At 39.2% G+C, this 26,214-nt stretch overlaps 1 protein-coding gene across 1 annotated transcript in view; it reads right to left on the bottom strand.

Annotated features, from left to right (window-relative positions):
• LOC118742050 (protein eyes shut-like) overlaps positions 1-26,214 on the bottom strand; it is a 55,450-nt gene that overhangs the window by 18,819 nt on the left and 10,417 nt on the right. Inside the window, exons 3-8 of the mRNA XM_036474017.1 lie at positions 12,230-12,502; positions 3,621-3,913; positions 2,617-3,277; positions 2,392-2,555; positions 1,597-2,328; positions 1,287-1,529 (exon numbers count right to left, since the gene is read on the bottom strand). Coding sequence (XP_036329910.1) covers positions 1,287-1,529; positions 1,597-2,328; positions 2,392-2,555; positions 2,617-3,277; positions 3,621-3,913; positions 12,230-12,502 — 2,366 coding nt within the window. The remainder of the gene's footprint in view (positions 1-1,286; positions 1,530-1,596; positions 2,329-2,391; positions 2,556-2,616; positions 3,278-3,620; positions 3,914-12,229; positions 12,503-26,214) is intronic.

The following is a 26,214-nucleotide window of genomic DNA, read 5'->3' as shown; positions in this document are numbered from 1 at the left end:
GTATTTAATGTTCGGCTCCGCCCGAACTTAGACTTTCTTACTTGTTTCTTAAAAAATCGTTTTTTTTTTTGTTGTTTAATGGCCCACATGCAGCGCTGATTCATCGATATCTATCTCATTTGTGTAATTTGTGAACTTACAGGCCATGTGCTTTTTACCCTCAATGTCAAACGTTCGGTGGCGGCGTCTCAATTGTTTTCACGCCATCTTAATTGCAATCATAAAAGATCCACGTTTTCTATTTTAGCGATATTTTGAATTTTTTATATTGTCGCGCTTAAATCAATCAGTCATATCAAATCTTTATTACCAAGAATTAGTCAGTCGGTAGTTCATTAGTTTTTGAGAAAGCGTGAATAGTTGTCAAGTATTTATTTAGTTACAGTTAAATTCGATCGAAAAAATAGAAAGCGATTTTGACGGTTAAATTATGATTTGTATTATAAAGTTCATAGCCGGTACGGTCGCAATCAACCCTTAGAAATATGACAGGTAAAAGAAAATCCCATTGACGGTAAGCGCTCCCAACTTTTGCCATGTCTGACGGTAAGCAGTATTCTAAAATACATTGTATCGATCCACCGTAAGATCAGGAAACAAAATAACTCTCCAAAACGACTGCAGAGTTCAAAGCAAAGATATTTCGTTCGGTGATATCGTTTATGGACAGTTAAGAGCTTCTTTGACCGCCTGCAGCCTAAATATGTCTAAATTGATTGGTCTAAACCATAATAAACAATAGCAAAGGGATGCCCCATACCTTCTTTCCTCCCATTCGCTGCAATATCAAAATGGCATTATACCCATGTGACCATAACAACTCAACGTCTAGATGGTTCCGAAAGCAAAGACGTTCATTTCAAGAAAAATATCGAGCCCGTTTTTGATGATGAGACTAGTGCGTAGATCGCATAGCGGTGAATCAGAATAAATTGTCATCCCCATTTTCTCGCGTTACCTTCAAATACAAAAATGTCTACACAGCTACCAAATTCAACAATTGTTTTCCAGTCTAAAGTTTTTGCTTTCGGCGAGGAGTGCTCAAGATCAAACATAGTATTTTTCGGACCGCCAGGCGGCTACTAAGGCACTGTAATGCTAGAAGTTTGGAAAATGGCAGTAAAGCACTTAGGTCCTCTCTCTGGGTATAACTGAAAGCGCCTTCGTGAAATTTAAACTATGAGTCTGCACTCAAAACGTGTTTTTTGATAACCAGCAGCAGTTCTCGAAGTTTTACAATCCATTCCTTCAATAATCTCTATTTAATGTTCTCTCATCGTACTCACCTATTTCGCAGTAGAACCCACCCCAGCCATTCGGACACGAACAACGTCCGCTACGCAAACAACGACCATTGTTCTTGCAAGGTATCAGTTTACAGCTCTCCGAGTACTCGCAACGATCACCCTTCGCATATTCGGGACAAATGCAATGAGGTTGCAACTTCTCATCGAGCCAACAGTGGCCCCCCGCCTCGCAGGAATCACCACCACAAGCAGTGCCATCACAGTCGCGAATATTGCGTGAATCTGAAAATTAAGGGATCACTAGTAGCAGGCTAACTCTAAACACTAAGCGTCTTCGCTGGCTACAAACCAATAATATTTGTTTCGTTGAGCACAATACGCATACCGCTCACCACCAGACCGCGTACACAGCCACGGAATGGTATTGGGAAGCCAGAAATGGCATTGTGTGGCAGTTTGGACAAATCTTTCAGACCGCCAATGTAGAGCAGTGAATCGGGTTCCACGAGCACCTCGGCAGAGGGTGCCAACGCAGACGATGCGCTACCCTCCACCCATAGAGTTAACCAACGGCCACGTTGCGCCATTTTAATCTTATGCCATTCGCCGATTGCGAGCATGCGCACACTACGCACCACCGTTACGTGGCTACTTGGTCCAGATATGCGGAATTCGACTACGCCACCTTGTAAGGAGAGCGAAACAAAACCGACTTTCTTGTCTAGATTATTATTCAGCGTGCCGAAATAGAGTAGAAGACCGCGTTCGGAGAGTGGACGCAATTGAAATTCGATAAAGAAGAATTGTACGCGATGATGCTCCTCGAAAGTCTTTGAACCCATGAGTGGTACAGGTGAAAAGTTGCGTTGCTTCTCAACTTCGTTGAGTAGCTTCATGACGAAGTGTTGATTGGAGGAAGCGATTGGTTTCGGTGGCATTAGGTTTTTAGTGAAATTGCGATAGCTGATAATTTGCGAACGTTTCGAGCCGATCTTATCAGAGCTGTCGTAGAGATAGGGCCAGCGTACGGACAAATAAGAACGGCGCCCGGTTAGTGAGACATCGCTCAGCGAACGAATATCTGTGGAAGATACAAATTTGTGGGTAAGATAGAGTTATCTACACTTCCAGATTTCTTACTTACCTTCATCACAATTTTTGCCAGTTCTGCCCACAGGACAGTCACATTCGTAACCATTGACGAGCGGCACACAGGTCGAACCCTCCGCGCATTTGTTGTTGAACGAGTCACATGGGTTGATGGGCTGAGCACAAAGTGGCCCATACCAACCCTCCTGGCAGATGCAACTAAAAAGAGGAAGCGTCTGTTCACATACACTTTTGTGCTGTAACCCCTCCAAATACTCACGTGAATGTTGCGCCATGTTGCAGGCAAGCGCCATCGTGTTGACACGCATGCCGGTGGCATTCTCTGGTACCGCATTGTCCCACACCACGTCCGCGCACACCACGCGTCTCCTGCAGCGGCACCGTCACCTGGCCGACCTTCAAGTTCACATCGTAAATGCAACCCTGGAAGCCTGAGTGTAGCGGCAAATCGTGCGGCAGTGTATTGAAATTTGCCATTTCATGTCCGCCCAAGTAGAGTATCGGCATAACATCCATGCGGCTGACACTGCCCGGCGAACGACCTGTGATATTAAATTTACCATCCACAGAGAGCCAGGCCTGTCGGCCAATGCGGCCGACTTTGATTTCGTAGGGTACGCGTGGCGCATCCAACCGGAAATCGATCGGTTTCTGTGTGAATATGCGGCGCGGACCACCGCCCAAATTCCAAGTGAGCATAATGTAACCCTGTATAAAGCTAACTGCCAGATGATCGCTCTTTTCGTCATGATATCCTGTCTGGCCCAGAAAGGCGAGTAGTGAAATTTGTGACATCGTTTGCGGTAGTATTTTGAAGCTTAACTCGATTGAGTATTCCAGTGGTATGGGCACAGTGTAGGCGACAAACGATGAGAGGCCATTAACGCTGCCCGAGAACGAGGGCAAGGCAACCTCGAGATCTGTAAGATTTTTAATTGTAGCAGGGGAAACCGTACGGGGAGGAAAATCTTGTGTTCGGATATGGGATTTGATTAAGGAAAAAGTTGCACAGGGATTGGGATAGATCAATTTGGATTAGTCCACTGCATTCCAAGATGTACCTTTCAAATGTACCTACGAGTACGAGTACGAGTACATATGGACGAGAGTACAACATTACCAAATGGTGGTATGCACGAACACTGACTCGCCGAACACTTGCAAAAGTGTAACGGGTTACATGGATGAGGATGTTTACTCGAGTAACAAAGTGTACATACATCTACGTGCGATTGTGTGAATTTCATTTTGTTGTCTACTTACTGTGTTCGCAGTAGTGTCCATGTTTACCCAACGGGCACAGACATAGGTAGCCGCTGCCTGGGAATTGTACACAAGTGCCGCCATACTGACATGGATTATCTTCGCAGACAGATATCTCACAGGTTGGGCCCATATAGCCGGTGGGACATTTACACTTCCACTTCTCTGCTTTTTCGCCATTTTCGTCCACTTCGTTGGTTTCGATTTTAATACATGCGGCGCCATTGCGACACGGACTCGATAGGCAGGCCAACGAGCCGCATTCAGTAATGCCAAAGCCATCCAAAGCGTCACTAAGGCAGAAAGATAAAATTACTATTATTATGGGAGCTTATGGTTTTTAAGTACGCTAGATTAGATTTTTTTATAACAGCTAGATGAAATGGAATTGATACGTAGCCCGCAGCCCCACAAAACCGTTTAAGTATATTTGTATCATGGGAATAGATGTGCTACCTCGCTTCTCAATACACGCACATAAATGAAAGTAATATGGTGGTCCAATAAGTTGTCTAGTTGGTTAGTGATGCTCTGTTTGCAATGAGGTGACGCTAGTAAGATAAGGGGTTACGTAATCACAAATGGATTATTCTTTTGTGACTTTCACATCTTAAAAGTTCTTAGATCACATGCGCAAAGCGCGTGAGCTCATTTAACCTCTGGGAAAAACTCGGATTTGTCTGAATTGAAGGCGTTGGACTCCCAAAACTTACTTAGACCATCTGTTGGATTCAGGGACGTACCCGGAAAACGACAGGTGTCCTGAGTGCCTTTTATGTCAAGAATTTCGGACTGGATACCAGTCGCTGGAATGTGAAAACCCACAGGAGGGGTGGGAATTTAGTGCCGGATATGGGTCCTAAATCCTGTGCACAGAAAGTTGAGTTACTCAGAAAGTGTGACAGATTAGACAGCGAACAGTGGTTTGTACAATCGGAACCAGATCTTGAATACTCCAGAACCTTTGTCTTTGGTTCTGATTCAGAGGTTGGCTACTGGATTGGGATTTTACAACAAACTAAGAAACGAGTAATCTTACGAACTTGCTAAGAGAATAAACGCCTAGATTCTCCAAAATCCTACAGGCCAATTAGCCTTTCATCCTTCATGCAAAAAACATTGGAAAAACTACTAGATCAGCACCTAAGCGAGGAGATACTCTCTAGCTCTCCACTACATAAGGACCAATACGCTTATAAAAAAGGAAAACCAACAATTACACCACTTCACTCTTTTGCAGGTGTAATAGAAAAAGCTTTTGCATCGAAGGGTATTGCCCTCTGTTCATTCATGGACATAGAGGGTGCTTTTGACAATGCTAGGTTCAAATCCACAGGAGTGGCACTATCCCAAAATTGTAATTGGATCGGCAATATGCTTACTCAGACGACAATCAAGGCGAACATAGGATCGGGAGAACTCAGCATCACTGAAGTAAAAGGCTGTCCAAAATGGGGAGTGTTATCTCCACTGTTGTGGTCTTTACTGGTGGATGAACTAGTTCAAGTCCTCAATGTGAAAGGATATCGAACCATAGGCTACGCTGGCAATATATCAATTATCATAAGCGGCAAGCATGAAAGCACCATTAGGGACTTGATGCTGGACGCTTTAAACACAACATATCATTAGTGTAGGAAATAGGGATTATCCTTAAATTCCAATAAAACTACATTCATCCTTTTGACTAGGAAAAGAAAGCTATGCTTTCCAGATCTAAACATAAATGGGACTATGATTCCCCTAAGGAAAGAGGTAAAATAACTAGGCATATGACCTTCTGGAATAAGTAACGGAGACAATGGAAACAATACCCACTGCAGGTATGGAGGCTCTACTCAATCTTACACCCCTTCAAGCAGCAAGGCAAGCACTCATGGTACACAGGAAATATAAATTTAAACATGGCGACCTTATTGGACACCTTGATATCTTGAAGAGAAAGGATGCAACCATGGTCAAAACCCTGTTCTCATATGAAATTGATCCCATCCTCAGCTTTATGAAGAGGTACAAGATCCTGTTTCCCATTCGAAACTATTGGAGGAGAAACCCCACGTAGCTTATGATGATGATGATCCACAGCAATGGTAAGCCGATGGTTCAAAAACATTTTACGGTGTAGGTGCGGGTGTAAGTAAAGACGCACCGTTATTCAAAGCGAAACTAACTGCCATACTGGAGACCGCCCAACATCTTAATAAACATGCAATATGCCAGAATAAAACACAATATTTTCGGACAGCCAATATGTCCTCAAAGCTCCAGATATCTACTCGTTCTCAACAATAACGCTTGTAGAGTGCCATAGAGCACTCAATAACCTACCCGCCCAAAATAGGGTCTCCATAATCTGGGTGCCTACTCATGAGGGCTATGATGGCAATGGAAAAGTGGATTTTCAAGCTAAAAATGAGGCAGACACATGTGGGGTTATTCCCACACCAGTGGAAAATGCGGGTTGAACCCGCGAGTATGAACTGGCATATTATAAAAAGAATATCAAAAAAATAGTTGTGTGGGAAAGGGGAGACTCTGGGTTCATTCAACTACATTAGTGTTTTATTTTGTACTAAATCTAATATATAAAAATCTCGTGTCACGGTGTTAGTGGTCGAACTCCTCCGAAACGGCTGGACCGATCTTTATGAAATTTTTTGTGTATATTTGGTAGGTATGAGAATCGGATGTAAAGTATATTTCATACCGCTATGTTCAGGGGGCGTGGCACCTCCCATACAAACCGAATTTTTCATACCGCATATCTCTAGAAGTGTTCATGGTAGAATACTCTAACTTGGTATGCAGATATATCAAACCAATGGCATACTCATGGAGAAAAATTGTGGTTATTGGAAAAAGGGGAGTGGCACTTCCCATGCAACCGAATTTTTCATACTGCATATCTCTGAAAGTGTTCTTGGTAGAGTACTCGAACATGGTATGGAGATATATGAAATCAATCGCATACTCATGGAGAAAAATTGTGGTTATTGGAAAAGGAGGCGTGGCACTTCCCATACAAACCGAATTTTTTATACTGCATATCTCTGAAAGTGTTCATGGTAGAGTACTCGAACATGGTATGGAGGTATGTATATGAAATCAATCACATAGTCATGAAGAAAAATTGGGGCGATTGGAAAAAAGCCCCTTGCCATCTCCCATACAAACCTAAGTTTTCAAACTGCATACCTCTGGCAGAGTCCACGACAGAGCACTGCAACTTGGTGATTAGGGTATCCCTATACAAAAAAATCTAATATATAAAAATCTCGTGTCACGGTGTTAGTGGTCGAACTCCTCCTAAACGGCTTGACCAATCATTATGAAATTTTTTGTGCATATATGGTTGGTATGAGAATCGGATGTAAAGTATATTTCATTCCGTAAGGTGCAGGAGGCGTGGCACATCCCATACAAACCGAATTTTTCATACTGCAAATCTCTGGAAGTGTTCATGGTAGAGTACTCGAAAATGGTATGGAGATATACGAAAACAATCGCATACTCATGGAGAAAAATTGCGGTTATTGGAAAAGGGGGCACCTCCCATACAAACCGAATTTTCCTTACTGCATATCCCGGAAAATGTTCATGGAAGAGGATTCGAACATGGTATGGAGATATATGAAAGCAATCGCATACGCACGGAGACAAATTATGGTTATCGTAAAAGGGGGCGGGGCACCTCCCATACAAATCTAATTTTTCATTTTGGTTAACTTTGGAAGTGTTCATGGTAGAGTACTCGAACCTGGTTTGGAGATATATGAAAACAATCGCATACTCATGGAGAAAAATTGTGGTTATTGGAAAAGGAGGCGTGGCACCTCCCATACAAACCGATTTTTTCATACTGCATACCTCTGGCAGTGTTCACGATAGAGTACTGGAATTTGGCGATTAGGGTGTCCCTATCCTAAAAAAATTTTCTCTATTTTTTTCTTTTAGATCTTTTGGTATTTTTGTATGAAAAATCTAATATATAAAAATATCGTGTCACAGAGTTTGTGGTCGAACTCCTCCGAAACGGCTTAACCGATTTGAATGAAATTTTTTGTGTATATTTTGTAGGTATGAAAATACGGTGTAAAGTATGTTTCCTACCGCTAAGTGAAGGGGGCGTGGCACCTCCCATACAAACCAAATTTTTCACACTTTATATCTCTGCAAGTGTTCATTGTAGAGTACTGGAACTTGGTATGTACAAGACATATAAAATCAATCACATAGTCATGAAGAAAAATTTGGCCTATTGGAAAAAGGGATGTGGCACCTCCCATGCAAACCGAATATTTCACACTGCATATCTCTGGAAGTGTTCATGGTAGAGTACTTGAACATGGTATGGAAATAAGAGAAATCACTCCCATATTCTTAGAAAAAATTGCGGCTATTTTATAAGGGGGGTGTGGCACCTTTCAAACGGTACTGAAGCTATTACGTATCTTTGTATGCATATACAATTTTGCTAGGTTATTTAAGATGGTAATGGAAATATGCCTTCCGACAACCACCAAACCGTAATATTAGAAGATAAACGCGTCACTGAAAATCATGGACGTGAACTGTTGGTGAAAATGTTGTACCAAAATGTTTCAATACAAAAAATTAATTTTGGGCGGGACGAAGTTCGCCGGGTCTGCTAGTTTATTCATAAAAATGAAACTTTTAAAGTGTTTCCATGCAAAAGAGTGAAAAGTCGCTGTATGTGCTTCAAATACTCGTAGTTCACCCGTATTTTTATTCACGTTTCTCTTTGAATAGGTCTGAAATTATGCACCTTTTTGTAACTTCCCTTACTAAGACGCGCTCCCACCTTATTTGGTTATACAGCAAAGGTACATACTTAAGTAGAGCGCAATCTGATTCAACGGTTTTCAGTGACAACAGCATCGATGGCGGCGACAACGACAACAACAACAAGTCCAAGCAATATTGAAAGAATACACTTTACAGAGCGGCGTTGGAGAGGTCGTCGTCGGGTCGCTCGACCCAACAGGCGGGGGACTCGCAAATGCGCTGTGTGGATGACAATTTCACATCAAACGGAAGCGAAACGGAAATGGAAACGATTCTTTAGCGTAAAGTGCGCGGAAACTAAAAAGATGAAAATAGAGTGGATTGGGAGATAGAGGGAGTGGGATAGTAGGTAGGGTAGGGCGAGAGGCGTGGTGGTGGCGGCAGTGACGGAGATGATGTTTTATTATGCAGCGCTTTTCGGCCAGCGCACAAGCTGAGGCCATTGTAATTGCAAGTGACGCGCGCGCCACGAAGCGTACGCAGTGCAGTCGTCCTGAATAGCCGTCAGCGAGTTAGTTAATGGGTCGTCGCTTGGTCGTTGGGTCAGCTATGTACATACGTACAGCATCAGTGAATGAGAAGCGCACGTGACTGTGCAATATGCAGGTAGGATGGCAGGAGGGGTAGAGGTATGCTATTGAAATATTAATGCACTTGCATTGCCGTTAATATTGACATTTAAATTAGTGCACTTGAAGGCACAAGCACGCACACGCACACCCAAGCGCCACTGAGCCAGTTTGCTTCATTGTGCCTGAAAGGGCATCACTATTGTACATCTACTTTTCGTAGCTACTCGTGTTCCTTCCTCCTCCTCTCACACCGAGGTCAAGTGGTACACAATTGACATTTTTGAAAAGTTAAATTAATTTCTGAGTGCAGCAGCAGCGACGAGTCTACCAATGAGTTTAGTTATCGAAAACTTTTGCCACTCAACTTTACAAATTAATTACAAGATATGCTTAACTAAGTAAGTGAACTCGCTTTGTTGTTGTTGTAGTTGTTGTTTTTTTTTGCGTTCGCATTACCGCCGCTACTGGCGCACCCAAGCACGTGAATAATATTAAACGCTGCAGTTTTGTGCGCTTTGTCGCTTGAAAAGTTATTGACGAAATTTTTTTGTGCTATTCATTGATGCTTAAAAATGCCAGCTTTTACTTGTGGAGCTGATTTTTGTGAGAAATATTCGAAGGAAAAAGTTGCTTACAAAGGCACGGTAATTATGAGATGAGCGTGCTTGAAAGGTCTCGAGTATCAGCTGCCAATTTTTTTTTGTAAGTTTGGCGGAAATGAATGCTTTGTTATTAATGCACTTCATTTTGGACGCCGAAGTTAGTGCAAGAGCGCCACATCACTCATAGGCAGGACAAAGGGTGCTTTTGTAGAAATTAATTATGGGTTTAGAAATACTCTGTAATCCTTGGATTGTGTGGGACTTGTTACCGTCTATATTTTCAGACAGAAAGGCGCACATAATATTGAATGGCTTTGCGATGAGCGGAGCTACCAGACTCATTTCTAACAAATTTGACTCAGTGCAGATTTTTTTTGGCCTTGAAAGACTGTGGTGGGCTTTGGCGAAAACGCGTCTGAAGACCAGGGGCTGGCTGTGCAAAACCATTGAAGGCTGTTTAAGGCTGACCTAGGTTCCAACGGCTTGGAGGACTGTGAGGATAGTTTTCCTGCTAAAAGTGGGCAGAAGTGGTCACGTATACCCGAGGACTATTGGCCCATTAGCCTGACATCGTTTCTTCAACAGTCTATGGAAAGGTTATTGGACGTAGTTATGCATCATGCAAAACGTAGCGGGACGCATGCGCTTAAGGGCAGACGTTTACACGGTATCTACCGCTGTGACTGAGTGATTAGAGCTGCGTACTACCGCTCCGTAGAACCTTGGTCGGATCCCTGATCCAGCTAACTTCTAATTTGGAGCGAATTTCTTCTAATAGCGCTGGCCTATCGGCAGGCAATGACAAACCTACAAGCGTACTTGTCCCATGAAAAAGCCTAAAGGCAAGAATAAGCATTACTTTGACCCTCGTGTAGAAGCTTCTTTCAGTCACAACTAGCATTCCATGATATGACATGAGTGCCATCTGACCAAGAGTGAACTTCCTTTTTGGGTGATATCGTATCAAAGTACCCTTTCTTTTCAACTCCTCAGCCACGCATTTTCCATGCAGTGTAAAATATTGCGGCGGAATCGAAAGTGCGGTTAGACACTACCTAACCAGTTTTGAGCGCACCATCAGCGAGCTAACGTCCGTAACTGCTACTGGGCTATCAGAGTAGGGAGACAACTTCCACTTTTGACGCGTTACTTTTTGTCAGCCATTTAACCTTGAAACACTCTACAGACGTCTTGAATCCTAAAAATTATGCTAAAAGAACTCTTCCATCAATCGTTTCACGAAATCTGTGTACAGAAAAAAAAACGAAACGACCAAGCTTTCAAGAATTTTAGAGTGCTCAAGCATTGACCTTGCTAGGCTTTTGTAGGTCTCTCTAGTGAATTTCACCAGTCCAGAGCTCCATACTAATAGAGCCAAGAAATCCCTCGCGCTTAGCATTCCTAACTCTTTCCGTAATATTAGGTTCCCATTACCGCTTTTAAGATCAGACCGAAGTACTTGATCCTGTCGAAAAGATGCAGATTTCTTATTGAAAAATACCAGTAAGATCTAAGTGTCGATAAAAGCATAACATTTTTTAGGGTATCACTGTAGACGATACGCGCAGCCTCAATGTGATTACTTGCCTCAGAGGCTTATTACATTAACTTTATAATTATGCGAAGGGCATGGGCGATCTCGATTAACTCAGTTTAGTATGTTTCTCTGCATCTTCATCAGCAACGCAGGCTGACGATTAGCCTAATCGCAAAACAATGAGAGCTCTTCCCGGGGCGCTTCTAGATAAACATCGCCCTAATGACATACAAGCCCAGGAAATATATCCACTTCTCACGAAGGGGAAATATGCTCTCAGTCCGGATTAATTTCTTGTGTTTCTGGTAGCCCAAGGAAAGAGAAATTAAGAAGTTACGTCCCCTACGGCTTTGTAAGAAAACAATTCTTTGGTAATCTTCTGGCGTCTGAACTTCAATATTTTGTCTTAGTTTCCCAGTTTCATATCCGTTTACCGCAAGCCGTTCGCTACTTTGGAAAATTGGCAAAGAAAAAGGGTCTTAGTATAAGAATTCTTAATTAGAAGAGGTTCGACTTTATGCGCTATCCAGTATTAAAGCACTCTGGAAGTCTGGTGGAAGAGCGCACAAAAACTGTTGAAGATACATACATATGCCTCTCGTCAGCTCATTGGTGACTTCGTTGCCCTCAAGCTCGTGAGTGACCGCCAGCATAGTGTTACAGTGTTTTTGGCTACCAGGATTAGAAAAGTGATAGTTCTGCCAGAGTGTATCTGAATATTATTTATCAAAGATAATTGTAAATTCTTTTAAAGCTCTGATCACGGTTTATTTTTGACCATCTCGAGACTACAAACTCTTAGGCAAAAAAACGGTCTTATATATGAATAAATATCTGCTCATTAAAACTGAAAATTTCTACCTTCTAGGTAAGGAAGTTTTACTAATGCTTTCACGAAGACATTAGCCATTTTTAAGTCTTTATCTACATGAAAGTTCCATTAGTGCGCTTATCAAAGGCAATTCCAAGTTATTTGATCTTGACAGAATGTTAAAGGGTAAAGGTAAAGCTTTTTACCCTCACTGCTACATCAGTTTGACACCAAACGAAGAGCTGATAAAAATAAAAAAAGTTAATTCAATTATTACTTACCCAAATATCTCGCGCGTTTGCTCATTTATCCGCAACGAATGTAAACAGCCAGTAAAACCAGTGCCACTCTGAGCCGGTGGAAGTTCGATTATGAGACCAATCGGTGCCTGTGGGGCGCCACCCAAATGCAGCCATGTATTGAGAATCACCTCCGGTGTCTGCATGCGCGGCGGTAACAATTTCAACCAGGTCGGCTGATCACCGGACATGGCGAGCGTGTCATTGACCAGCAGGGATGCATTGCAATGTGTGCAATTACGACTGAAATCCAATCTGCAAATAACCAAGAGAGAGAGAGAAAAACAAGGAAATTAGAAAAAAAAATAAACAACAATAAACAGCAAGAAAATTAATAAATAAATAAATAACTAGTAGAAAATTACATTTGTAAGTTTGCATGTGTGTCCATATACTAGTAGATGTGAATACCGTATCTAATTAAGTGTGAAATTTAGAAGCTCGCAGCGAAAAATGTGTGAGAAAATAAATTTAGTAAGCAATGGGTTTCTGCAGAAATTTTACGCAGAGTTAAAGTATTCAATAAAGTCGCAATTTACTGAAAATTGTGAAAATTGTGAAAATTGCTCGACGACAAATAGCCAACACTTTCGCCAGCTGTGACTGGCTACTGCATGCGGCAGCAATTACGTTAACCAGCCAGGTGACTGCAAGCGATTTTCTTCAGGCACTTTACTTATTTATGCGTTAGTTATTTGAGCTGCAAAATTTTACAAGTTTATTTACGAGCTTGTAAAAAGTTTCTCAAACGAATGCAGCGAAATTGCCAAGCGGCAACCAGCCAGTCGGCACCAACTGGGGCGCTGCAACAAGTCAGAGGTCAGTCCGAAGGTGCGAAGGTGCGCTGGCGTTTGTTGAACTTGGCAAACAAATTGTCGTCAACGTTATCACGTAGATGTACATATGTACATACATTAGGGTGCATCACCAATTCTAAAATGTATTATATTTTAAAACATCCGCCGAAATAAATCATGTGTTGAGAGAAACATTTGTAGCTGCATTTTTTCTGAGTGTGTGTGTCTAGACCATAAGCGGCATGTTTAAACGTTTTTAAGTAATATTGACAAACAAGAGAAAAGACGCTTGAATAAAACGGAAGATAAAGTATACCACATCGCCGCAGCGGACGTCTTTATTTTCTGAGCAAGCCGTCCTGCTGCATTATTTTGACTCCGTTGATAAAATTTTGTGTGCAGACATTCAACACTTAACAAGTAAGAAAGTCTAAGTTCGGGCGGAGCCGAACATTAAATACCCGGCGCAAGTATTAAAGATATGTTTTCCACCTTGCCGAAAGCTACCGCTACATGATAAGCCGGGGTGTATACATTTTAAGTAAATTAGCGTCCTTAAATTTCGACATATTGAAATTTCAAGCATTTCTGAAATTTATTGTTAAATGAAAAGCGGCCGTAATTTAAGACCGATTTCAACAATTTTCAACGGTTTGCTTTTATGTGGCAAGCACAATAATCATACCGAGTTTGGTACAAATTGCTAGAACGGTTAGCGAGATACATATATGTAATCACAAGTGGGCGGTGCCACGCCCATTTTCCAAAATTTTATCATAAACGTATTTCTTGGTAAAGAATTGTTGCAACCATCAATTTTGAATAAATTAGCTTTGATATTTACTGATTTATCAAAGATTTTGTATTTCTCGAAATTACCGTTATATGGAATGTGGGCGTGGTTATTGTCCGATTTTAAAAAGTTTCGGCCATTTGGTATGCTGTACCAGGACCAACAACTGTGCCAAGTTTGGAAGAAATTTGTGGAGCGGTTACCAAGATATACACATGTAACCATAAGTGGGCGTGGCTACGCCCATTTGCCAAAATTTTAAAATATTCTTATTTTTCGTCTAAAACTCATTGTAAATATCAATTTTGAATGAATTATCTTCAGTAGTTACTAAAATATCGCTGTTTTCGTATTTCAGAAAATTACCGTTATATGGTAGGTAGGCGTGGTTATTGTCCGATTTGTTAAATTTTCGGCCATTTAGTATGATGTATCAAGGCCAACAACTGTGCCGAGTTCGGAAGAAATAGGTGCAGCGGTTACCAAGATATACACATGTAACCATAAGTGGGCGTGGCTACGCCCATTTGCCAAAATTTTAAAATATTCTTATTTTTCGTCTAAAACTCATTGTAAATGTCCATTTTGGGTGAATAATCTTCAGTAGTTACTAAAATATCGCAGTTTTCGTATTTCTGAAAATTACTGTTATATGGGAGGTAGGCGTGGTTATTGTCCGATTTCGCCTATTTTCAATACCATCCGTCCTACGCCCAAACGAAGTTCACGTACCAAGTTTCATTAAGATATCTCAATTTTTACTCGAGTTATCGTGTGCACAGACGGACGGACAGACGGACGGACGGACGGACGGACGGACGGACAGACAGTCACCGCTTAATCGATTTCTCTTTTCATTATGATCATTTATGTATACATTTGTCTATATCTATCTCGATTCGTTTTGCCTGTTACAAACAACCGTTATGTGAACAAAGTTATAATACCCTTGTGCACAAGTGCGCTCGGGTATAAAAAAAATGAATATATTCGCGAAACTACGGGTAAATCATAGTAAAACTGCGTACTTATTTGGTCTCTCTGGACATAAAGAATTTTTTAAAAGGACTTTGAAATTTAAAAAATGTGATAATTTCAAACAATTATTAAAAAAACAGTAAAGGTATTATATATGAGAAAAAATTCTGTAGAGTTATAGCAGAATACATTTTTTGGTGCATAAGGACGAATGGGTATGGAAAATGTTCTTTAAAAATTGTGTCCTTAAATATCCTTGAAACTTTTGCAAAAAATTTTTTGAAAAAATTATTGTTTGAGGACTAATATACGCTCGACCTCCTCATCGAATTTCGGCCTCCAAACTTTATTAACTTAAAAGGATAAAATTTATTAAAAGCGCATTTTCAATACCTATTCGTCCTTGTAAGCCCAAAAACTGTACTGATTTTAAATTCTACAGAATCTTATCACTCATTTGGTACCCATATTGTTATTGTACATTGCACTGATTTTTTTTTAATAATTTTTTGAATCTATCATATCTTTAAAATTTCAAATTCCTTTGAAAAAAAAAATCCTGCGACGGAGTGAAAAACTAAAAAAAGAAATTTTACTATATTTGGTCCATAGTGAATATATCGATTCTTTCGTGTGTCGAATTATTATTTTTTTTTGTTTTTGTCGCACGGTGAATCTGAAGTGATTTTTTTGAAAAAAAAAACTTTTTTTAAAAACTTATTTTATTTATAAATTACAAAATTTTTAAAGGTATTTTCGAATGGGTCCAGCAAACATAGATCTTAAAATTTGTTAGAAATATTTTGGCGGAAATTTTATAATTCCGATGGAAAATAGTAGCGATTTTGTTTTGTACGGAGAATGGTGCATCCTAATTTATATATATTTACTAATGCTGGGAGTTCTATACGGATTTTTAATTTGCGGATAAATCGACTATTCGAATATTTGATTAAAAAACACCGAATCTCTGGAAATTAACCGTATAACTAAAGAGAACGGATGTTAACCGTAAACTACCTGTATACACGAATATACGAACGAATAATATCCGGATATCCGAATAAGCGGCTAGTACCAGCTCTAATATTTACCTCTAAGCTTTAAAGCGTTTACTTAGGTATGAAATTTGTGTGTGACATGACCAGCAAAAATGCCTGTATAAAATATAATTTTTATTTTATTTCCATGTTTCGTTTACATTTCCCTTTGCTGGGTCGCTGCTTGTACAACAACCTGCATACGTATGTACATAGTTAGTATACGAATACCTTCCCACATGTACTAATATCAGTATTTGTTGCTTTTGTTATAGTCATGGTTACACGTGCTTGTGCTGCTGTAGCTTTAAAAACGTCCTTGAACAAAAATTTATTGGCGCCCATCGAAGGTGTACTACATATATACATACGTTTATGTATTGCTTTAGGGTATGAAAAAGCGGGGGAAAGTGGGTGTAACATGGTTGGCAGGAAATTGGCTTTCTGTACGTATGCTCGTAGCATGGCGAGTACCAGTAGTGGTGAAAATTCCATATGTTATAAATAAACTTTGTGCCAGAATATACAAACTTATTTTGCTGCTTTGGTTTGTGTGCCCTTTTTGAGAATTTTATGTAACTAAAGCAAATAAAATAGTTGAAATATTTTGCATCAAAGTTTGTACAAACAAGCGAATCTTCCGACATACATATGTCGGTATCTGTGTACATTAGTGTGCATCACTCTACATACCAAAAAAAAAAAACTTGGTTTACCATCGGAATAATAAAATGCTTTAAATTTTAAGACTTCCACCAAAACATATCGCTAAACTATTTAGATTTACGTGAGCTGGAGCCATTTAAAAATTGTTCCAAAAATCGAGCTTATCCTAAATAAAAGTATTTTTAAATTTTTTGGAATTTGGAATCAAAATAATGAGTTTATTGGATATACAAATTTTCATATTGGTCTAGCCCACGTATATCTTAATTATATTATATTTTATAATTTAAACACACTCTTCCCGGGAGCAACGAACATTAAGCCGGAGGAGCCACATGTCAATGTCAGTGACTGAAGTCTTTTTCAGTAGGGTGGTCTAGTCTATATGGACATTCAAATCTTGTAAATCACTAGGTCCCGATAACGTCGATTGCATTAAATGGATACTGAAAACAATACCACGAATTTAAGAATGGTTACGTGCTTTAATAAAGGGAATATGGTTCATTGGTTCATTGGTTTCACCTCCATATTTAACCTCGTCCTCTTACTCTCCTGAAATCGAACCCTCACCATCACTGTTGGGTCGTGAATAGCGAGCTGCTTCCTGACGCAGCTTATGAGTAGTATGCCGGTCTCCTTCAGGGTGCGATTCAGGTCATTGCCTAAGGGAATTTTTGTAATGGATGAGGCCTCTGCACTGGCTATATACCGTCGTGGTTATACCCATACACCTCTATAGAGTTACAAATTACAAAAAGTGCACAGGATAGCTCTACGAATGCCTAATTTCTTTGGACAGCAGCCACTGAAACAACGAAAACGATTCTAAACATCGTACCCACAGACATTATGATATACTATAGACGGTATAGCACAACTTCGTATATACTTAGGAGTGCCCAAGAGTAGTGGGATTATTTCTAAAACGTTTGTCTACTCTATTTCTTCAGTTCTGGCCCGAGTTCGGTCTAAGGCCAAGATTACAGGAATTTAGATTCAAATTTATGTCCTGACGTAGTTTATACCAATTATCCTTTTTTCTGGAAACGATTGATAGTTTAGGATCCTTCCTAGCAGCTTGGCATTGTTCTGCTTCTTCGTTGCAAGCCCTGGTGTAAGCGCGTGGAGCTACATGCGCCTAAGTTGGTTGAAGTCTTCTCTCCAATAATGTGCGATTATTTTAAATTTAGGTACCGAGAATTTATTTACTTTCTGAAATAATTTCCAGTTGATCTACCTATGTAGCGTCTATTTTAGTTACACGCCCTTCGTAGTTTGGTTTGCCGAAGTCAAATTCCAAAATTATTTTGTGTCTGTTCTGCTGGTGAAATCCTCGATTGGTTGGAATGGATTATTAATCATGTCTGTTATTCCCTCTGATGCGGGAGTGCGATGCACAGTGGTTCGGATCGCAAATCTAGCTGGACGAAACTATTTAAACAAATACTCATTGATGGATATTTACACCACTTCTTACCTAGGGGATTTTTGGGTCGCTGAATACGAATCTGAGGTCACTTATCAAAAATTCAAAATGGCGGATCCAATATGGTGGACGAAAATAAAAAAAAATCGGTAATTTCTATGAAAATGGGTATCTGGGGGTTTTCTGGGTCGCTGATTACATCTCTAAAGTCATTTACCAAAAATTAAAAATGGCGGATCCAATATGGCGGACGAAAATTTAAAAAAATCGGTAGATTTCTATGTAACTGGGTATCTGGGGGTTTTCAGGGTTGCTGATTACGAATCTAAAGTCATTTACTTAATTTACTTTATTTACTTCGCAACGAGCATTTTCATCAGATATTTCTTTCAATTTACTAATCACATAATCACGGACACCTTGTTGTCTTTTAGAAGTTTCAGCAACACTTCTCCAAATGTCAAACAACTCACTTCTTAAGATTTTATTTACCATGACTAAAATTTAAGATCACAGCAAGAAACACAAATAAATTTCAGAAAAAATTTTATAACAGCGCTTAAACATTTACATGTCTGTTGTATAATTTTTTAATTTCAGAAAGCAGAAAATTCGCGAGTCACTATTTTTTTTTATCACTTACATAACCAAAGTTTTTATAACTCCAAGTATTTTTCTGTTTTAACACACAACCCCTACCCCCCCTCTCCCCCGTGGATCCGCCACTGATCTTATATTTATATTCAGATACATTCCTGTTAATAATTACGTTTGAATTTTGAGATTTGACATACCGTCACTAAAATGTAAATATCTAAGCCAATTGGTTAGATTTGGTTATCGAACTTACCCTCTGCATTTGCGAAGGTGTAAAGAATAATATGCAAGTGGTTTTATAACGGCCTTCGGCGGCCTTTACTTTTCCTACTCTTTAATTTATTTTTTTAATTAATCAAAACGACGATTTTTCAAAATAAATTTGCTTATACCAATGTGGACATAAATTGCGTTATGACCTCCGAATCTATAGCAGAATAAGTGTAATTTTTTGTTTATAAAGTCAATTTGCAATTATGCAAATGTCTGTCAGTGCAATTAGCAATCTTTTAAGTTAAATTTCAGCTTTTAAAATAGAGTTCTCAAATAGGCGGCGTTGACTTACCTTTTTTTTGGTTGTTTACATATGTTAATGCTTTAATAAATGCAATTTCTATTTGAATGTATTGTCAGGAATGTATTCCAAGTACCATTAAGTATTTTAAAAACAAGAAAATTTTGACTTTCGTCCAGCTTGATCTGCTATCCGCCTTCGAAAATTTGTTGCACTTCAAGTGTTGAGCACCGAGTAGGGCTGCCATTTTTACGACGCGTTAACTATGGAGTCTGTATTTGGCATTACCTACTCCGTAGCTATGTAGATTACGTCACCGGAATTTACCAGAAGCCCATCCAGGTTTAAAGCTGTATCTTCGGTGTTTTCAAGTTTATCCTCATAGGTTTTTATGCTGTGGCTAAGTGTTAAAATAGTAATATATGATAGTGAAGGTGTCGTATCTGGTCCAGGCGAACACATTTCTGGTTCCAATTTTAAATATGGGTACGTTGCTTCCTTGAAAACCTTCTTCTGTCGGGATCTTAAAAGTTGATCAAAACGATTTTAATCCGGAAAATGCTCTTTACCATCTCACAGAATTTCGGAAACGCTCAAATTTTTGTACATTTTCCGGCACCGATACATGATTTATTAAAACTGGACAGAGAGTAGGGGACTCGGAATAAAGCCTAAAATTCATATGTTCTCGGATAGCCAAGGGGCCAGCAAATCAATGAACGAAATAATGCTAAGATCAGAGGTTTCACACGAATGCCTGGCAGCTCTAAATGCTACTAGCACCGTCTTCAAGGTCAGCCTCATATGGATCACGGAACACAGAGACATTGAAGGAAATTGCAGGACTTATGAGCTATCTAGGGAAGGTACTTATCCTCGACTGTGTGAAAATAGAGGTACTATTAGGATAACCATATCAAGAGGGCAATAGCTCGTGGATAGTGGGGGTACTTGCACAACAACTAAATAGGCTACTATGAACGGAAATCGATAAGAATAGAATGGAAGGACTACCCAGCTTCTCAAGAGAGGAAATTTCTAAGGCCGCATCTTGTGTAACCGGTCATTCGCTATTTGGTAGGCACTTTTCGACATTAGGAATATTGCAAGGATGAGAAAGAAACAGCCAAGCACTTCTTCTGCAGTTGCCCAGCTTTAGTTAAGGTTGGCCTGCAATGTCTAAGTGGGCCGGTAATTTCAACTAACTGCCACAATGACCTAACTTAACGCAGCCTTGGTGAAGCCTTTTGGCTTTTCAGTTTTCTTAATTTCTTTCTAAACTTTCTTCTTTAGATTTGACCATGCCTGCCCTCTTTTCTCCTTCTGTGATCGGTTTCTTCGTTCCTGGCTTCTTTTGCATAAATAGTTCCCACTGACTGCCATTTCTTTGCACGTGCGTTGAGCTACTTGTAGTTTCGTTAGGTTTGTCAGGCGCTTCCTTTACTCCTTATTTTCTTTATTTTTCACAGTGTGAAATATTTCTTTTCGGAATAAATACCTTTAGAACAAAATATTTGCGCACCTCAACCTTATAATCACCACAAAATGACTCAGCCATATTCCAGCATCCAACTAGGAATCCCAAAAATTGAATTGCCGATAAGAATAAAAAAATGGGTAAACATGTTTCACATGCCATAATTTGCAATTATTGTGTAGCTGCCTCAAAAAAAAAAAAAAAGAATTGGCATACATATCTACTCTATTCTGTATGTGCCACTCCGGCATAATAATTCGCCTTTTAAGTAAGCGCGTGGTGCAACACCATTGCTTTCGCTGCTCCTTGGTTACTTTTATTTTGCTTTCTTATTTTTCACTTTGATAGCCATTTTATTGTGCCCAGTCGAACATATTTTTACATCGAACCCGTGCGGACCGTGCGCGGCCGCCGCGTACGTGAATGTTTTGCGATATTGCTGCACAAGTGAATTTTATTGGCAACGCAGCGCATGACCAACAAAGGTACATACATATGTATATGTATGTGTGCTTGTAGGTACAACAGCAAACGCATTGTAGAGTTGTAGCGGCGAACATCAGCCGAAATTTGCAACAAAATTGCCCCAATAGAATTCACTTCACACGCAAGTGAGGCAGCTTAGGTGTAGGTGCGCGTACGTTTATAAATACATAAATAAAAATCTCCTTCACTTTCAATAATTTTTTTTTCACCTTCACGTGTGGTTCCTTTTTACAGGCTTTTATTTTTATACCCGAGCGCACTTGTGCACAAGGGTATTATAACTTTGTTCACATAACGGTTGTTTGTAACAGGCAAAACGAATCGAGATAGATATAGACAAATGTATACATAAATGATCAGGATGAAAAGAGAAATCGATTAAGCGGTGACTGTCTGTCCGTCCGTCCGTCCGTCTGTCCGTCCGTCTGTGCACACGATAACTCGAGTAAAAATTAATATATCTTAACTAAACTTGGTACGTGTACTTCTTTCGGGAGTAGGACGGATGGTATTGAAAATGGGAAAAATCGGACAATAACCACGCCTACCTCCCATATAACGGTAATTTTCAGAAACACGAAAACTGCGATATTTTAGTAACTACTGAAGATTATTCACTCAAAATTGATATTTACAATAATTTTTAGACGAAAAATAAGAATATTATAAATTTTTGAAAAATGGGCGTAGCCACGCCCACTTATGGTTACATGATACCAAATGGCCGAAAATTTTTAAAATCGGACAATAACAACGCCCGCATCCTATATAACCGTAATTTGGAGAAATACGAAATCTTCGATAAATCAGTAAATATTAAAGCTAATTTATTCAAAATTGATCCTTGCAACAATCCTTTATCAAGAAATACTCTTATGACAAAATTTTGGAAAATGGGCGTGGCACCGCCCACTTATGATGACATATATATATATCGGTAACCGTTCAACCAATTTGTACCAAACTCGGTATTTTTATTGTGCTTGCCACATAAGAGCAAAACGTTGAAAATTATTGAAATCGGACTAAAATTACGGCCGCTTTTTATATAACGGTAAATTTCAGAAATGCTTAAAACTGCAATATTTCGAAATTTAAAGACGCTAATTTACTCAAAATTGATACACCCCGGCTAACCATCTAGCGGTAGGTTTCGGAAAGGTGAAAAAACATTTATTTAATATTTGCGAAAGGTATTTAATGTTCGGCTCCGCCCGAACTTAGACTTTCGTACTTGTTTTTTAATTAGGTTCTTTGCTTTACTCGGTATTTATTGCTGTTATTTTGCGTGTTTTATTTGTTCTGCTCTGCCGCTTTGTAAGTCATTTTGATTTTTTTTTATTGTTTCTACTTATGTTTGGACATTTTTATGTGACATTAAAGTTTGGCGCTTAGAATAGGTGCTCCAGCAGTGATTGTGGAATATTTATTGTTTATTCCCTTTTTCCTCCATTTATTGTTATTTATGTGAAATCGTTTTCCGAGCAAGTCAAGTTCGAATATTTAAATGTTTCTTCTTCTTGACTGCAGTTTGCAAGAAAAAGTTAAGTGTATCAGCACAAACAAGCAAGAACGATGCTGTCTTCGGTTATACCTAATGTGACCAACCGTACTTCTTTCGGAAGTATAGTACTTCTTTTTTCGCTCTTGTACTTCGTACTTCGAAATACATTCAAATGTACTTCTTTGAGATATTTTGTGCTTCAGGGGGAAGATTTTGTAACCAGTTGGCGACAATTTTCGGATCGCTATCGCACTTTTGAACATAATATAAATATCATAGTCAGTTTTTGCTAAAAACGATAGAGAGAAAGGGGGAGCGCCTGCACTCAGTGCAAAGGCATTAGGAGCACTCCACAAGGTGGTGTTCTCTCTCCTGCTCCTGCCCGAAATGCTATTGGGCTAAGCGAAACCGGGTCCTTTTGTGACATTAAAAAGGAAAATAATACGTTTCTCTGCTTCAGAAAATGTTTTTATAGGGCACTTTAAAACACGTTACCTCTCAAGGGCTAGTGATTTGTTTTCTGACAGGCCATTGTGCGATTGGTATTCATGCGGTGAGACTAGGAATTTCAACTGATCCTTTTTATCAGCAGTCAAGAGGAAGATGAAGAGGAATCACCTCCACACTTTCTTTTAGACTGTCCAACCTTCGCGAGGCTAAGATTGAAGCATTTCCGCTCGACCTTCTAAATAAAAAGTGAGCTCTCAGGGTTGGAAATTAGCCGCATTCGAAATTTCGTAATCGGCTGGCGGCGTTAACTTAACCCAACCTAACCTGTACTTCTTTGAGCTACGAAATAGTTGGTCACATTAGTTATACCGAAAGCTTCCTTACCTTTCATGAAAATATGCAAATTTAACTTTAACCTATTATTAATCAGTTGTTTGGTAACTGTACGAGGAATGTTCTACAAAACGATGATAAATCCAAGATATAGCATCGGTATAAGCTAACTGATGTTTTAAAAGTGAAACTTTTTTTCCGAAATGTTATCGTAGTATTTAATGCCACGGTGATGGTGTTATGGGCGGATGCGTGGACAGAAACAGAAGGTCTGCGTTGAAAGACACTGGGAGCGGGGAGTGTTAAAGGCAACGATAAGGATATAGGCAATATAGGCAATGAATTAGTAATAATCAGTCGTATAAGACTAATAGGTTAAGGTGACCTGATCCTTACGATTTTACGTGTAAACTTGCTATTCAAAATAGGTGAAAAAAGCGCGAAATTTCAAATTCCTAGCTCTCTAAATGGGTGAGTTATACCTCAAATCTAAATTGCCAATGGTGGAAGTCCGATTTTGACAGTTCTGACGAGAGATTCACACATTATAAAAAGACACCTGTGGTCAAAATTTCAGTCAGCTATCTCGCAAAATGAGGAACAAGATTGCGTGAAAGCAGGCAGACAGACAAATATACGGGGCTAAACCGACGCAGCTTCTTGTTCTGAGCATTCTGATGTACTACTTTTTTATGGGCCAATCTCTTCTTCTTCTGTCATTAACAATGATAGGACCAAAGTAATAAAATGTACAATCACATATTCATGAAGGGTATAAAAATGTGAAATAACCACATTAGTGCTTCACATGAACAATGTTAGCCATATTGTCAGCTGCTACTTTTCTACCTTAGAATTTTTCTATTTTCCTATGCAATTGATTTATAAAATTTGTTTCTGTTTTCTTTTCTATTTTTTAGTTGCTTAGAATTGCAGTAACAAATTGGGTCATCGATTGTTGTGCGAGTATTGGTTTCGTCTTATTCAAGACTCAGGTGAGTTGTAGCCAAAATCATTGGAAAACTTTTCAATTATCAATTCTCATGACTTACATACATATGTACATACATATATTCGCATATCTACAAATAAATAAGCCGCTGTGTTTGCTGCCGAATTTTAATGCGAGTACAAATTTTGTTGCTTGGATATGTACATAAGTATTTGTATGTATGTATTTCCATGCCATGTTCCTTGCTCTTTATGTTTCTCGCATTCAATTGTTCAATGAGTTGGAAAAGCGAGCAATACTGACCAAAACTTTTTATTGATGCATTTCTCCATAGCCATTGACAATTTGCTGAGTTTAGTTTAGGGAATTCGTAAGTGTAATGTTTTATTTTTTTCAATCCATTAGTTTGTATTGAATTTTCACATTAAGAAAATTAGTTTGAAAAGTCAATTGGAGTGAATACAGCATGCATGACTTTGTCAAACTAATTTTCAATTTCATTGGCGTAATGTAAGCAAATTTCGATTGGGAATTCATAAAACGAATCGGTTAATTACCAAAGGGAATAAGACAGCAGTTTTGGGATATAACAATTTTGATGCAGTTCGACTCGTCTAGGAGAGCTCTGCTTAACTGCATAAAATTTGTCATATCGAAAAGATGCTGACTTATTCCCTTTACTCCCTTTGGCAATTAACCCATTCAAATACCCATTATGTTATAAATAGAAGACGTTTGGTGATGGACATTGTAAATGTTTCATGCCTAATTTGGTTGGGCTTTCCAGATCGTAGGTTAGAAAAAGAGCACAAGGACGTAGAGCAATCCCTTCGAACAGCCGGCATATACGACAGTCGACTCTCATACCTACCCTTTGAAAACACTATGTATATATTTAACAAACTGAGATTTGTGAGCGGTGGTACCCAATTTGCTGCTCACCATGCTCCACTGCGAAATAAGTCGTTGAATTACAGCGATTCCGAAAAAAAATGGCCCGTTGCCTCAAGCAAAAATTAAGGAAGGAACACTTTTGTCTCTGATAAATGGCAGTGAGACCAGTAGAGAAGATGAACGCGAGCGTGCAGCCGAAGACGACAGAGTCGATGTCTCACAGAATCTACCGACTATGAGGAGGAACGAACAGATATTTAGTCGCTTAAAACCGGACATAGGCAACCGATTGGAAGTGCACCCTGAAAAGCAAGCCTATTCTACTACTTAAGTAGCTTTAGAGGGTTCTAGGAATCAGGGTGTTGATCAGAAAAGTATAGACTACATGAAAGCAAGCAAAGTGAAGGAGTTATGGAGCACAAAAGCATCGGAATTTGATATGGGAATTCGATAAAACTTCATTCGGGTCCATTGGAGATGGCCGGTAAACAAAGGGTTAATAGATTCAATGAAATTTGGCACAGAAATAGGTTAAACGCGGAATTAAAATATAGGATATCATTTGAACAGGGCTGCCAACTTTTTCAAATATTAAAATCAATGAACTAAAGAATTAACGAAAATGTTACAACAATGTGGATTACAAGCGAAAAAGACTCCAGAATTATTTATTTTGAAAATATTTTAAGAGGGTTAACTCAATTAGTAAATAGGTTTAATGCAGTAGTACAATATGGGTGGCCAACGAATGGGGCTTAAGAAAGTTTTACTTCGAAAACATTTTGAAAAGGTTTAAAAGTCAAATGCCATTTTGTTTTAAGTTTTCGTAAAATGCAATCGAAGCTTTATTCCGAAAATATTTTTTAAAAAGGCTGTTAAGTCTCATTAAATTTAATCAATAGGATGTCAAATGAAACAGGTTGAAAAGGGCTTTATTTCGAAAATAGTTTGAAGTGCGCTGCCACCCATTTAAATGTTAAATTCGATTAAACTGTTGGTAATATATGTCTTTATTCAGTCACATTTTTTAAATAATTTCCAACTCTAAAAGTAGTCT

The sequence above is a fragment of the Rhagoletis pomonella genome, unplaced genomic scaffold (assembly GCF_013731165.1).
Source record: "Rhagoletis pomonella isolate Grant_MI unplaced genomic scaffold, Rhpom_1.0 Rhpom_scaffold_00006, whole genome shotgun sequence".
In the NCBI taxonomy this organism is placed as follows: Eukaryota; Metazoa; Arthropoda; class Insecta; order Diptera; family Tephritidae; genus Rhagoletis; species Rhagoletis pomonella.
The sequence above is the reverse complement of the archived record's forward strand: the minus strand, read 5'-3'. Positions and strand labels throughout refer to the sequence as shown.